The 14,904-nt window shown below is 41.5% G+C and overlaps 1 protein-coding gene across 1 annotated transcript in view; it reads right to left on the bottom strand.

Annotated features, from left to right (window-relative positions):
- Window positions 1-14,904, bottom strand: part of SYNE2 (spectrin repeat containing nuclear envelope protein 2) — a 207,543-nt gene that overhangs the window by 139,994 nt on the left and 52,645 nt on the right. Inside the window, 11 exon segments of the mRNA XM_082485681.1 lie at window positions 400-550; window positions 2,067-2,246; window positions 3,103-3,701; window positions 4,874-5,021; window positions 5,461-5,618; window positions 6,497-6,620; window positions 7,216-7,334; window positions 8,468-8,543; window positions 11,520-11,731; window positions 12,920-13,075; window positions 13,224-13,358. Of these exon segments, the coding sequence (XP_082341807.1) occupies window positions 400-550; window positions 2,067-2,246; window positions 3,103-3,701; window positions 4,874-5,021; window positions 5,461-5,618; window positions 6,497-6,620; window positions 7,216-7,334; window positions 8,468-8,543; window positions 11,520-11,731; window positions 12,920-13,075; window positions 13,224-13,358 (2,058 nt within the window).

The raw sequence follows: 14,904 nt of genomic DNA, 5'->3' as shown, positions 1-14,904 counted from the left end.
TGAATTTTTTGTTTTCATATAGTTACAAACTGCCCACTACAAGGTTTTTAACTCAGTAGAAAATAAAGGAATATTCTAAAGGGTGTGGGTGAATATGGGTGATTTTGGTTTTTGGCAGGACAGGATTTAATCTTATTTTGATACTAGATCATAGTTTTTCTATGTTGGTGTTTTGGTTTTTTTTAATCCCTCTCCTTTAACAAGACCTTGATTCACTACACGAAGCTAGACATCAACTTAAAACAAAACCAGGGTATGGTCCCTAAATGTATTTTGGAAGCCAAAGTGAAAGCAAGGTCTTAATGTCTGCCCTGAAAGCTGGGTGTGCAAGGGCAACTCTACACCCAAAAGTTCCCAGGAAAGGCTTTTGTTTCATTTGGATTAGTTCTTGTTACTCACCTTTTTTATTAGCCTGTTCAAATTCTCCTTCCCCATGTAAGAAGTTTGCTGTGAAAGCACAATCTCTTGTTTCTGGATGATGCTGGTCAGACTGGTTTTGAAGCTTTGATATTGCTTCAGGAGGTCCAGAGCTCTTGCACACTGCTCCTGGCTATTAAAAAGAGATGTATTATTTCTGGCCTAAGCATAAAACAGCAACCTCAACCTCTTGTCTGCTTCCTTCTCCTATATTCAAACATATGGGGAATTTGACTATTATGTTTAGAAGAGAGAAAAGAGGGGATAAACTGCACCAGTCATAAATCCTGCAATACTGTGTGATACCTAGTGTGGTATTTGGACAGTTTTTGGAATCAGAAATGCCCTCCACCATCATATACCTCTGATTCAAAAGAAGTGTGGCCAGCAGGTCAAAGGAGGTGATCCTGCCCCTCTACTCCACTCTCGTGAGACCCCACCTGGAGTACTGCATCTAGCTCTGGAGTCCCCAACATAAGAAGGATGTGGACCTGCTGGAATGCGTCCAGAGGAGGGCCACAAGGATCATCCGAGGGCTAGAGCATCTCTCCTATGAGGAGAGTTGGGGCTGTTCAGCCTGGAGAAGAGAAGGCTCCAGGGAGATCTTATTGTGGCCTTCCAGTACCTTAAGGGGGCCTACAGAAGAGCTGGGGAAGGTCTTTTTACTAGGGCATGTAGCGATAGGATGTGGGGAAATGGCTTTAAACTGGAAGAGGGCAGGTTCAGATTAAACATTAGGAAGAAATTTTTTACTTTAAGGGTGGTAAGGCACCGGAACAAGTTGCACAGAGAGGTTGTTGAGGACCCATCCCTGGAGGTGTTCAAGGCCAGGCTGGACGTGGCCTTGGGCAACCTGGTCTAGTGGGAGGTGTCCCTGTCTATGGGGGGTTGGAACTCCATGATCTTCAAGGTCCTTTCCAACATAAACCATTCTATGATTTTATATTTCTATGAAATACAATATGCAGCAGATATCACAACAGCTTGGGTGGTGGACAGTGGCACATACCACCTCAGCCCACCCTTCAGTGGGATACGAAAACAGATTACTCCCACTGACACCTCTGCAAGTAACGAGCATTAACCAGAACTGTGCCAGTCCATGCAAAAAGCCTCTAGACATCTTTAAAAACTGTAAGAGAAGGACAGATGCCCTGGCTGATCACTCATAGGCTTTCCCAGTCCTCACTCTCACAGACTTATCAAACCAAGCTCCTTAGTCTTATCCTGCATAAGAGACTGTTTTACCAGCTGTCCTCTTCCATTTGTTTCAATTTGACTTTTCTTTTTGAAAAGGCTGGCATGAAACTCAGAGCAAATACAGAAGACTCATCATTCCCAGCAGCAGCCAGGTTTTTATTTGGGATAGCAAGTAAGTCCAACATATCACTGCATACCTCCTAAATGATGGGACAGTGATGTCTTAAAAATAAAATAAAAAAACAAACAAACAAACATGAGCTTTGGCTGCAAACTTCTACGTGCAACTCTTGCCGTTATGACAGTTTACAGCATCTTAATAGTAACATTTGCTACTGTATCAGTATTTAATTTACTTTGAAGTATGGTCTAATGTTTTTCTGCTGTTTCCTTTTACAAGCACACTTCTTACTTGTACAATTACTTTAAAATGTAACTTTTCTCCTTACCATTCAGCAAGCAAGAGTTTTGTATCTTCCCATAACTTCTCTGTAACTCTGCACTGTTCATTTGTTTCCTCTGCTTTTTCCTCTTTGATCTGTGGGAGCTTATTAGCAATTTCTCGCATAGCTTTCATTTCAACAGCAGCACGATCCAATTCTTTTTCCAGTTCCGTTAATGATTTTACCCTTTATTAGAAAAAATGAAATACAGCCTTATATTAAAGTAAGTCTTTGATTTCTTCCCCCAATGTAATTAAGTTCCCTAGAAATTCATCCTTGAGCTGCACATACCAACAATATTAAATGACATAATAAAAAAGTCTAATCTGATCTTCAATTCATGTAATTTGAGACAGTCCTTCAGATGAGTTATGCTGACCTAAGCCCTTTGAGAAAGTAATCCAAAATCCTACAGTCCAATAGGGTCTGTATGAACATAGTGAATTATGTTCTATTAAAGGTAAGTGCATTCTGGCTCTCTTAAAATATGGTCTAAGAAAGGAAGCTATGTGATAGCACGGGATTTCAGAACTGGAAAACGGACACAGCTTATAAACTCCTCTCCCCTCCCTTTTTCCACTCTCATAAACAGTAGTGAATTGTTTATTCATCCTTTGCAAGGCTGCAGAGATCTCCTCTGAAACAGTATTGGAGACATACAAATCATGCTAGTGGCTTTCTCGGGCTGTGGTAAAATAACCCAAGGCTTCTACAGTGCGGTTTCACATCATGTGTGTCAGTGCTCAGCAAGAAGACCCGTCTCCCTCTTTGACAGTTTTCTCACTGAAAACTATGATCATAACAATCAACATCCTTCTATTTTTTCTTCATTAGTGCTGCTTCAAACAAACACATACATAGTAGTTTAAAAGAAAAGTTATTTAGGTTGCAAGACTGAGAATAAACCGTAAGCTCACAACTTCTTTCACTGCTGCACAGATACTTCAAGACCCATTCAAGTTTCAGTGTTCTACTGCAAAGGGGCCACAGGCCCTCTGAGTTCACTGAAATTATGAAATTAAGAGCTTTAAAATGAATTCACCTTTGTTGAATAGCTGGAATTGTTGGATCCTTCAAGCCTATTTTGTTAATTCTGTCATGCAGATCCTGAATGTTTTTAAGGAGTTCACCATTTTTTGTGGAAAAAATCTTGCATAAGTCTTTTTCCTCTGTAAGCATCTGTTCACTTGAGGGATCATAAGTTGTATTTAGCTCTTCAGATAAAGTCAGAACAAGGTTTTCACAACTAGTCTTTCTCCCACATTCAGCATCTTCCAAACAGATATCAACTGTTTTCAAGTGTTCATCCAAACATTTAGCCTCTTCTGCCATACGAGAAACTTCTTGTGCAGCCTCTCTCAACGCTTTTCCTTGTATTTCAGGTTGACCTGAGGGATCTGTGAGACATTTGATGGAAGACTGAATCTTCCTCAGTGAGGCCATAAAAGCTTCCACATCTTTAAGGACTGTCTCGCGGATCTGCATTTTATGGCTCATTTCTTCAAGCTGGTTTTGATAGTAAATCATAATTTTACTTGCAGCTTGCAGGTCTATTGGATTAAATTCATCTCTTGCTGAACTATCTAGGTGTTCCAATTGTTTGCACACTTCAATCTGATTTAATATGGATCTCTGTAGCTCCTGAGATTGAGAGAACAACCACAGTATTAGCAAGTGAAAGAAAATCTGTATCCTGCATTCAGGCTGAACCTATGACTGAAAAAGAAACTATACTCACGATAAAGGGGGTACAATAAACAGGGTGGTTGAGAAAGAAAACCTCTTTTTTTTTCCTGGACTTTGGTGGAAGGAAGGAAAAAGAAAAAAATCAAATAAAATGGTATTCCACACAGGGGGAATTTGGTTAGCACTACAGAAAGCCTCTTTCCAGCAATCAGACAAAAAGGAGAGAAAGATGATAAGAGTCCTGGGACCAAAACCAGCAGGCTCTCGCAATGGGAGAGCACTCGGATCAGACGGGCACATAGATGTTTGTTAGTCTGCTGTCTTTTAAGTTTTTCATGCTATACTTTTGGAGGACACTTACGTGCATGTAAAAATCTGTTGGTGAAGTCTGCATGCTACCTGGTTACAGCCCTCAGACAAACAGCAGTGTTTCAGTGTTGTGAAACTCCAAATGTTCAGAGATGTGGGAACAAATGCAGCGTCCTTCCAGCCAAAAAGAGTCATCTCAGACAGAGAGTGCACATGATCTCTGCCCTACAGCTCAAGAGACCTAAACCCTGCTTAGTTCAAGAGCCAAGGGCAGACAAATGCAAACTTTCAGTTCTGTGTAGCAGTCTGTGTTCAGCTCGGAGTGCGTATCAAGAACAAAACAATATTCACCCAGCCTAACAGACAGAGTGGAGCCTAGGCATAAGATACTGATAGCAGATGAACAAGTCATTGCATACGTGCAGAGCTTCCAAAATCATCCTGGGGTGTGCTCAGATACCTCAGCAGATGTGACACAAAGCAGCTTAGCTTAGCTCAAAAATTAACACCACATTATGTATATGACTCCACAAAGTGATATAAAGCCAGGTGTGATCAGTGTAAATCTGGAAAGTCCTAACCTAAGACAAAACGTTCACAAGCATGCTTTTTACTGTAGAGCCTATTAAGGGTCCCTGGCTGGCTTTACAGGAATAAGGATATTTAAAGCAAAGGGAGTAAAATGGTGTTAGGCATTAGGATTGGGAAGTCTTGTGAGCAGTCTCAAAATTCTGAGTGAAAATCCCATTAAGTTGTCTAGTTCCCAGACATATTAAAAACTACTCTGGCTAGGGTGCAGTCTCTGCATTTTCCCTTACCTTTAGTTCCCTATAAGCAAGATCACTATTCATCAGATTAAACTGCTGGATGTCCTTTTTCTTCAGCCGCTGATCTAATTCACATAGAAGCATGGATTCATTTTCTATTGGCAAAACAATTTCCAAAGCAGTCCTTAAAGAGTTTGTTCTACAAGAAAGGTAACAAAACATGAACTGGAAAAGCAAGCAAGAAACGACACTCAACATTTTACAGTATAAAAGTCACAAAGATAACGTCATTGACTGTCTAACAGATCTAATCTTCCTCCCTCTGATGTCAAAGGAGTTTTTCCATTGATTAATAAGAAAAGCAGTGTGAATCCTAGTGAATTTAACCAAAAGGTTGAAGAAAATAACAGTAAACGTGGCAATACAAAGATCTGGCTCTGTGCTTCTTGAAGAAATTCGCACTATCTGCTATGTATATACAAACGAAGTATAATTAAGAAAAGCTTGATTTTATGCAATTAAAAAAAAGGTTAAAAATGTGCAGGTATTTTCTGTAACACACACTATTCCCTTCACAATACCCACATTAGTTACAATGAACTATTCCTTAGCTAGTATCATGAATTGTTATTTTATACCTGGTACTTATAATATCCTGAAGCTCTTTCCATTCTCCTTTTAGTTTGCTTCTCTTATCAGAGATAGCAGCCTGCTGCACTTCATCCACAAGATTTTCTAAGGTAGATGAGATGTTTTCCAATTGTGTCCAACCAGAATTGGTTTCATTCTCTACCACCTAAAAGATATGCAGCATTAATTGCATTAATATGATACCGTATTTCTTAATGGACTGGACAGTTCATAAAATTACAGTCACGAGAGTCTCTGCAGAAAAAGTGAAAACACCACCTAAAAGTAAGAGTATCTATTGCTTTCTTTTTTTTAACACTCCATTTTTAGCTGCATGCAAATCTCTACCAACTTATGATGATGAAAATTTCCATGTCTCATATATGCCTTGGCCCATTTTATAAAAGGTTCAATAGATACGGTTCAGCCATTTTTACTCCAAGAATGAACGGAAAATATCTCAACTTAATTATGTTCAAAAGAACAAAAAACAAATGTAGAACTGAACCAAGTTGTGAGATGCTACATAACCTTTGTACTCCTTTCAAGCAAGGACTTGAAAAATTGCAGAAATAAATCCTCCAACATCAGTTATGTGCCTTTTATCATCTCCTTAAGGTTCTCACAAACCTAATCAAGTTGTAAGTCCTGGAATAGTTTCATTCTGCACAGACACCATGGCCATTTGATGGTTCAACTCTGATGACTCCTCCAGCTCTGACCATGGTCCATCACTTACCACTCCTCATGACAAAAAAGCTGCTTTCCTTAGTTATTTTTTTCATTAGATGTGTTTCAGCCTGCACATCACAAACTGAGAGCCACCAATTTCTTCTTTGAGCAACACTTCCAAGTCTCCACTGTTAAGTAGGAATGCAGTTTCGCTGACTGCTAAACCCTTGATTTCCCTTCTACTTCTAATAAACCTGTTTGTAAGGATGCTCCCTTTCCCTCAGCAATACACATAACACAGAGAGGTAAGGGCTCTACATGAGAAAGTAACAATTTAGGCACCAACTATGATTTTAAAAGATTAATATTTACCTGTAGTTCAAGCAGCTTATTCTGAAGGCATGAAGTGCCTTTTATTTCATCAGTAAAGCCAGATGCTACTTTATCTCTGCTGATTTGTAGAAGTTCCTCCAGGTTATGTCTTTGTGTGTTATAGCTAAAGAAAGATGCAATAATTTTCAGAGAGAATATTACTTCTAATTTACTGGAACATGGCAGGAATTGGGACTTGCTGACCAATAGATTACCATAAAAAATAAGCACAGTCTATTGCGAAGGCATAGTTTTACCTAAGTCCCAAATGAATGGGCATAAATAAGCTACATATAAAAGAGCTGAGAAATTGCTCACCTGGCTAATTTTCAACTATGAATGCCTGCCTGCATTCTCTAAGTTCAGTTTTATGAACGTAAAAATGTCAGTCCTTTAAAAACTTGACACATTTTCTTTTCATTTTGCAATATTTGAAGTTATTGGTAAGGCAGATACAGATTTTTCTGGCCCAAGAAAAGAGCAGAAAAAAAAGTTTTATAGCTCCAAGTATTCTTGCTACAGTCCTAATGTTTCAAGCATTTAGCTACCATAGTGCTTCCTTAGCAATTACAGAGCAATATTAAGTAAACTGTAGCAGAATGAGAACAGACTTTTGCATAGCAATAGTGCACCCTATGTTTGATACACTCTCTTAATTTATGAATGTCTAGTATAGTACCATCTCTTAATACACATGCATTTTATCCTTTAAAAATTACCTCTCTAATAAAGCTGACAAGGGCAAATCACTGCCTTCCTCAAGTTTCTTTGCACAGCTTTCTCCATTGTGATGTTTCACTTCTGGTTCCAAAACTACATCTGCAGCAAGTCTTGAGGTCTAAGTAAAAATAAAAAAAGGTAACAATTACCTCTGCTCTGTCAATACATACTGAATACTAACAGACACCTGTGAACTCCTGAGAGAAGGAATGGCTTCATGTGTCCCAAGGGAGATGAGAGATACCATTCATGAATACAAGATGTGTTTAAACTCAATCATAAACCAAAAGAGCAAATTTTTGAACACTTGCAGCCAAGTCATTCATTCCTTCCACAGATGCTGGGTCTTTGGCAAGCACAAGCCACTTGTGAAAATTTTTGCTGCAGCTCCTTGGACACCCTTGACCAACCACAAGACATTGCCTCTGCAGCTTTTGTCAGGCTGCTGATACCAGATGCCTTCACGTGTCTCTTACCCTTGATTCCAGGATACAGTCTACTCCTCTGATACTGATATCGTCAGTCTGAGGCTGGCTGATGTTAGTTATACAATACATACTTTGAACGAGAGAACATTCATACTTTACCCACGAGAGAACAGACTTCATAATTGTATCATGGAAAATATTAGTAGCATTACAAGAGATCTCCCTTCATAATAGCAAATTCCTACAGATCTTCAAACTTGATGTAAATGCAATGGGTTCCTTCCTATAAACGACCAATCTAGAGGCTGCCTGACGATCCATTTGCAGCCTTGCTTGCATGAATGTTTATCTAAACGAGACATCTTTTGTGGCATCTTAATGATGAAGTGCAGTATCTTCTCTCTCTGAAATTATTTCTAAGAAGATACATGTGTTCTGGTTTTCCTCACGTTTTTTTAAAGCAAATGCCTCCAACTCTTCACTATTTTTCCCCTCTGTGTCCTCTAAAACTGGCACAAATTACTGGGACTCTATGTGGGATCTGCATTTGAACACAGCTGCACACATGACTCTTTCAGCTGTAACCCACTCTTCAGCAAATTATAACACAAGGTTGGAAACTGACATCTCCTCAGGATACCTAGTGCTGTAACTTGCATGTTACTTTTTAATATTTACTTAGTCTACACTCCTATTTTAATGTCTGACCAGAGGCCTGAGGTCCCACCGCAATAAGAACAGTAACAGAAATAATTTTTTCCTTTTGCCAATGACTTCCCCTAGACATCGCACTCATTTCTAACAGTAAGTATGGACTTCTTACCTCCTGTACCGAAAGGATATCAATTTCTTTAGAAGAACTGGGCTTTTCTCCATTCTCAGAAGCAACAATGGAGTTCCTATGGTTTAAAAGAAATTTCAGCTGAAGAACATACAAAGGAAAAAAAAAATCATAGAATCATAGAATGGTTTAGGTTGGAAGGGACCTTGAAGATCATCGAGTTCCAACCCACCTGCCATGGTGGGTTCCTCAAAGATCCATCCAGCCTAACCCTGAACACCTACAGGGCTGGGGCCTCAACAACTTCTCTGGGTAACCTGCTCCAGTGTCTCACCACCCTCACAGTAAAGAATCTCTTCCTAATATCTAATCTAAATCTACCCTCTTTCAGTTTAAAACCGTTACCCCTCGTCCTATCACTACACTCCCTGGTAAAGACTCCCTCCCCATCTTTCCTGTAGGCCCCCTTTAGGTACTGGAAGGCCGCTGTAAGGTCTCTCCAGAGCCTTCTCCTCTCCAGGCTGAACAACCCCAACTCTCTCAGCCTGTCCTCAATAGGAGAGGTGCTCCAGCCCTCTGATCATCTTTGTGGCCCTCCTCTGGACCCGCTCCAACAGGTCCACATCCTTCTTGTGTTGGGGGGCTCCAGAGCTGGATGCAGTAATCCAGGTGGGGTCTCACAAGAGCAGAGTAGAGGGGCAGAATCACCTCCCTTGACCTCATGGCCACACTTCCTTTGATGCAGCCGAGGAGGCGGTTGGCTTTCTGGGCTGTGGTCGCACATTGCTGGCTCATGTTGAGCTTCTCATCCACCAACACCCCCACGTCCTCCACCTCAGGGCTGCTCTCAATCCATTCTCTGCCCAGCCTGTATTTGTGCATGGGATTGCCCTGACCCATGTGCAGGACCTTGCCCTTGGCCTTTTTGAACTTCATGAGGTTTGCACAGGCCCACCTCTCAAGACTGTCCAGCTCCCTCTGGATGGCATCCCTTCCCTCCAGCGTGTTGACTTCACCACACAGCTTGGTGTTGCTGGCAAACTTGCTGAGGGTGCACTCGATCCCACTGTCCGCATTCCCGACAAAGATGCTAAACAATGCTGGTCCCAGTACAGACTCCTGAGGAACGCCATTTGTCATTGGTCTCCACTTGGACATTGAGATGTTGACCGCAACTCTTTGAGTGCACCCATCCAGCCAATTTCTTGTCTACCAAGTGGTCCACCCACCCATCAAATCCCTGTCTGTACCATTTAGAAACAAGGATGACGTGTGGGACAGAGCGAAATGCCTTGCCGAGGTCCAGGTAGATGACATCAGTTGCTCTTCCCTTTTCCACCAGCACTGTAACACCTCCGTAGCAGGCCACCAAATTTTTTAGACACTATTTTCCCTTAGTGAAGCCATGTTGGTTGTCACCAATCACCTCCTTATTTTCCATGTGCTTCAGCATAGTTTCCACGGGGATCTGCTCCATGATCTTGCTGGGCACACAGGTGAGACTGACTGGCCTATATTTCCGTGGGTCTTCCTTTTTTTACCTTTTTAAAAATGGGGGTTATGTTTCCCCTTATCCAGTCAGCGGGAACTTCACCAGACTGCCACAACTTTTTAAATACGGCGGATAGTGGCTTAGTAATTTCATCCATCAGTACCCCCATGATCCATGGATGCATCTCATCAGGTCCCATGGACTTGTGCACCTTCAGGTTCCTTAGATGGTCTTGAACTTGATCTTCTCCTGCAATGAGTGGTTCATTCTCCAAATTCCTGCCTTTGCCTTCTGCGTCTCAGGCAGTGTGGCTAGAGTTGTTGCTGGTGAAGACTGAGGCAAAAAAGCTATTGCATACCTCAGCCTTCTACTTATCCCAGGTAACTAGGTCTCCCATTTCCTTCCAGAGAGAGGTCACATTTTTCCTCATCTTCCTTTTATCACTGACTTACCTGTAGAAGCTTTTCTTGTTGCCCTTGACGTCTCTGGCCAGATTTAACTCTATCTGGGCTCTACCATTCCTAACCTGATCCCTGGCTGCTGGTACAATTTCTCTGTATTCCTTCCAGGCTACCTATCCTTGCTTCCACCCTCTGTAGGCTTCCTTTTTGTGTTTGAGTTTGTCCAAGAGCTACTTGTTCATCCATGCAGGCCTCCTGGTGTTTTTGCCTGACTTCCTCTTTTTTGGGATGCATCACTCCTGAGCTTGGAGGAGGTGATCCTTGAATATTAACCAGCTTTCTTGGGCCCCTCATCCTTCCAGCGCTTTATCCCATGGTACTTTGCCAAGCAGATTCCTGAGGAGTCCAAAGTCTCCTAATGTCCAGGATAGTGAACTTACTGTGCACCCTCCTTGCCACCCTAAGGATCTTGAACTTCACCATCTCATGGTCACTGCAGCCAAGGCTGCCCTTGAGCTTCACATTCCTCATGAGCCCCTCCTTGTCAGTGAGAACAAGGTCGAGCACAGCACCTCTCCTCGTTGGCTCCTCCATCACTTGGAGAAGGAAGTTATCATCAACACATTCCAGGAACCTCCTGGATTGCTTATGCCCTGCTGTGTTATCCCTCCAACAGATATCAAGGTGGTTGAATACCCCCATAAGGACTAGTGCTTGGTCAGGTGGCCTGTAGCAGACTCCCACTATAATGCCACCTGTCCCTGCCCTCCCTTTAATTCTGACCCATAAGCTCTCGATTGGCTCCTCATCCACCCCCAGGTGGAGCTCCATGCACTCTAGTGGGTCTTTGACATAGATGGAGACACCCCCTCTTTGACTGTCCTGCCTGTCCTTCCTAAATAGCCTGTATCCTTCCATTCCAACACTACAGTCATAGGAGCCAATCCACCATGTCTCCGTGACATGGAAGCTAATGATTAATTTAGGACATCCTGGCTAATGATTAAAAACAGTGCAGCTTTGTTGAAGGGTAATCAAATATTATACTTGCTAGTTTATGAACGTAATACTAAATGTTTAAATGTACAGTTGCCCATAGTAATGTACATAGTAATGTACTTGATGGTACCTTTACAATATCACAAAATCCATATATCTGATTTCTATGAAACTACAACACATCATGCACTCAGTCACCCACTCTTTCTTAGATGATTGTCCTTTTCCAGCACGAGACAGCAGGGCTGTGTAAGTATCTGCCACAATTTGTTGAAGCTTTTCTAGCTTTTGTTCACAGTCTGCAGTCAGTGTCTGTATGCCTGGGATGGTTTCTTCTGATAGTCTTCCCAATATTTTAAGGTCTTCTAATGACTTTCTAAGTTCCCTCAGGCTGCCTTCATGTGAAAAAAAGGCCTAAGCAAAGAAAAACAACATAATTACTCATATTAAGTCATAAGGAGATGCAATTATTCTCATACATTTTTTTTATTTCCATTGTCTTATCGGATGAGGGCACGTAAAGCATAAGCTGTCAAACCAGGAGAGAAACATTTATTTCCCCTCGATTCTTTTTCAAATAGATCCAGGAAAGAAATAAGGATTTCTGGCAACACATTCCCCAGCTGCATTCACAAGAGTATACTGCCTCTTGTTTGATTTCAAAATTTGTTATTTACTACTTTGGTCCCAAGTCCTCTTCACGCTGACATCAGATATACATGTCCCATTGATTACAGAAAAAGCAGAATTGGAAAATTTACTTAAAATATTCCCTATCAACAATTACACCTTCCAGGGTGAAATCAGTATCTACTAAAAATCTAACAAAAATATGAGCAGAACGAATGCACCTGAAAACACTTATTTCTCTTCACTTTTGCATATGTAATATTTGCTGAACATGAACCCATGAGCAGTAAAGACTAAAACTCCACTGAATTCAGTGGAGACCAGGATTGCATCAGGAGAGAAATTTCCTACCCTTATAAGTGGTGAACTGGCCACACCAATGTATCTCAAAGAGGAGGATGAAGGAAAACACTAGAAGCAATGAGGTATAAAACCCATTCCTTATGAAACATGTAAGATTCATGATGACTCATCCTGGCAAGTGAAACATGAATGTCTTAGTCTAACTCTGTGGGCATGTCCCTGCCCATTTATACGCAGCACAAACACACAGGTAAAGTGCGGCTATTGCACTGTGAGAAGATACTCTCACCTGAAGGCACCTAACACCAGCTATGCAACTGTAACAAATCAAGGGACTCAAAGAACACATAAAAATTTCCTATTTTTACACTTTGCACAGCTAAATCTGTTTTAATGCTTCAAGGCTCTCAAAAAAAAAAAAAAAAAAAGGGAAGAAAGATACCATCCACATAACCAGGAGGTAATTCTAAAAGTCTGCAAGGAGGCTAATATCTGCAGTCAAAAAAGGTAAAGAAATAATGCGGGTGCCTCTTTGTTCTGTGTTTACATAACACGAAGCACAAGGTTCCACAAACGCAGGCTGCAAAAAGGTACATAAAAGGAGCAAGAAGGACAGAGAAGGCATTCACAAAGAAAGGCAGGTGAGCAGAAAAGAAGTGTGGCAGGTACCTCATGTTCCTTGATGAGCCCTTTGGTTTTATCCATACTTAGGAGTTTCTTCTCTTTGCCCAATTGCTTATTGATTTTTTTTAAAGTTGCATTAAATTTCTTTTTTTCCCTTTCTATTATGAGCTGGACACAGGATATAATTTCATTATGAACTGCCTGTAAAATTCAAAACACATTATCCTGGTGAGATGCTATTACACAGCAAATAAAAATATCAGAACACGTTGTGACAAAAAAATTGATTTTCAAAGATGCCAGGCCTAATGAGAACAGACAGTGGATTCTCTTTCCTATATTATCTCACCTCCCATCTTTTACGAACATCTTTACTCTTTTCTTCCACTATTAGCTTTTCGTGATCAGATGAAATATTTTTCAATTGTTCAGCTGCTTTCAAAAATCTGTCAAGAACTTTATTGCCCAGAGCATTAAAAGCTTCCTGCAAGAAAAGCATCACAATGAAAAATAAACAGAACTGAATGTAACAGAATTTATGTAATAAAACTACATCAATAGTATAAAAAAACCATGGATAAAGCACGTAGAAATTGCATGTATGGGCTGTGATGGCCCCTGTATGCATCAGTATGAAGACATTCTCTACCCTTGCATACCTGCAGACAATATTAGTGTATGCCTTTTGGAGAAAAGCAGATGCTGTCCTTGTAACTTCTCTTTTAGGGGCAAATTTGGTATCAAAGATGATTAAGTCCCTGAACTTTGCATGATTTCTAGGGAAAATGCGCACGTGCCTGTCAGAAAGCAGGTGAAATGTCTGCACCAGTGTGATGGGACCCTATGAGATGGCCTGGAGTGAGGCTCTGCACTGCTCCCAGCACATGACTGCCAAGGACTTGCTCTGCAAGATGAGGCAACACAGACTTTGGGCACTCCAATTTTTGATAAATCACTAAGGACTCCTTTAAGAGGTCCATTGAAGCTCCCACTGACTGGAAAAGAGAAACATAACCCCCATTTTTAAAAAGGTAAAAAAAGGAAGACCCAGGGAAATATAGGCCAGTCAGTCTCACCTGTGTGCCCAGCAAGATCATGGAGCAGATAGAATCAGAATCATAGAATTGTCTAGCTTGGAAGATACCCTTGGGATCATCGAGTCCAACCATCTACCCTACTCTACAAAGTTCTCCCCTACACCATATCCCCCAACACCACATCTAAACATCTCTTAAACACATCCAGGGATGGTGACTCAACCACCTCCCTGGGCAGTCTATTCCAATGCCCGACCACCCTTTCTGTGAAAAATTCTTTCCTAATGTTCAGTCTAAACCTACCCTGTTGGATCTTGAAGCCATTCCCTCTTGTTCTGTCATTAATTACCTGTGAGAAGAGACCAGCACCAACCTCTCTACAGTGTCCTTTCAAATAGTTGTAGACAGTGATGAGGTCTCCCCTCAGCCTCCTCCTCCTCAAACTAAACAGTCCCAGCTCCTTCAACTGCTCTTCATATGATTTGTCTGCTAGGCCCTTCACCAGTTTCGTTGCCCTCCTCTGCACTCGCTCCAGCACCTCGATATCTCTCTTGTATTGAGGTGCCCAAAACTGGACACAATACTCGAGGTGTGGCCTCACCAGTGCTGAGTACAGGGGCACAATCACCTCCCTACTTCTGCTGGCCATGCTATTTCTAATACAAGCCAGGATGCCATTGGCTTTCTTGGCCACCTGGGCACACTGCCGGCTCATATTCAGCCACTTGTCAATTAGAACACCCAGGTCTCTTTCTGCCAGGCAGCTTTCCAGCCACACCTCCCCAAGCCTGTAGCGCTGCATGGGGTTATTGTGGCCCAAGTGCAGGACCTGGCACTTGCCCTTGTTGAAACTCATATCATTGATGTTGGCCCAATGATCCAATCTAAGTCTCTCTGTAGAGCTTCCCTATCCTCCTAGGAATCAACACTCCTGCTTAACTTGGTGTCATCTGCAAACTTGCTGATGATACACCCTATGTCCTTATCAAGATC

Source organism: Vanellus vanellus (genome assembly GCF_965231255.1).
Source record: "Vanellus vanellus genome assembly, chromosome: 6".
Classification (NCBI taxonomy): Eukaryota; Metazoa; Chordata; class Aves; order Charadriiformes; family Charadriidae; genus Vanellus; species Vanellus vanellus.
Note: the sequence above shows the minus strand (reverse complement) of the source record. Positions and strands in the feature narration are given on the sequence as shown.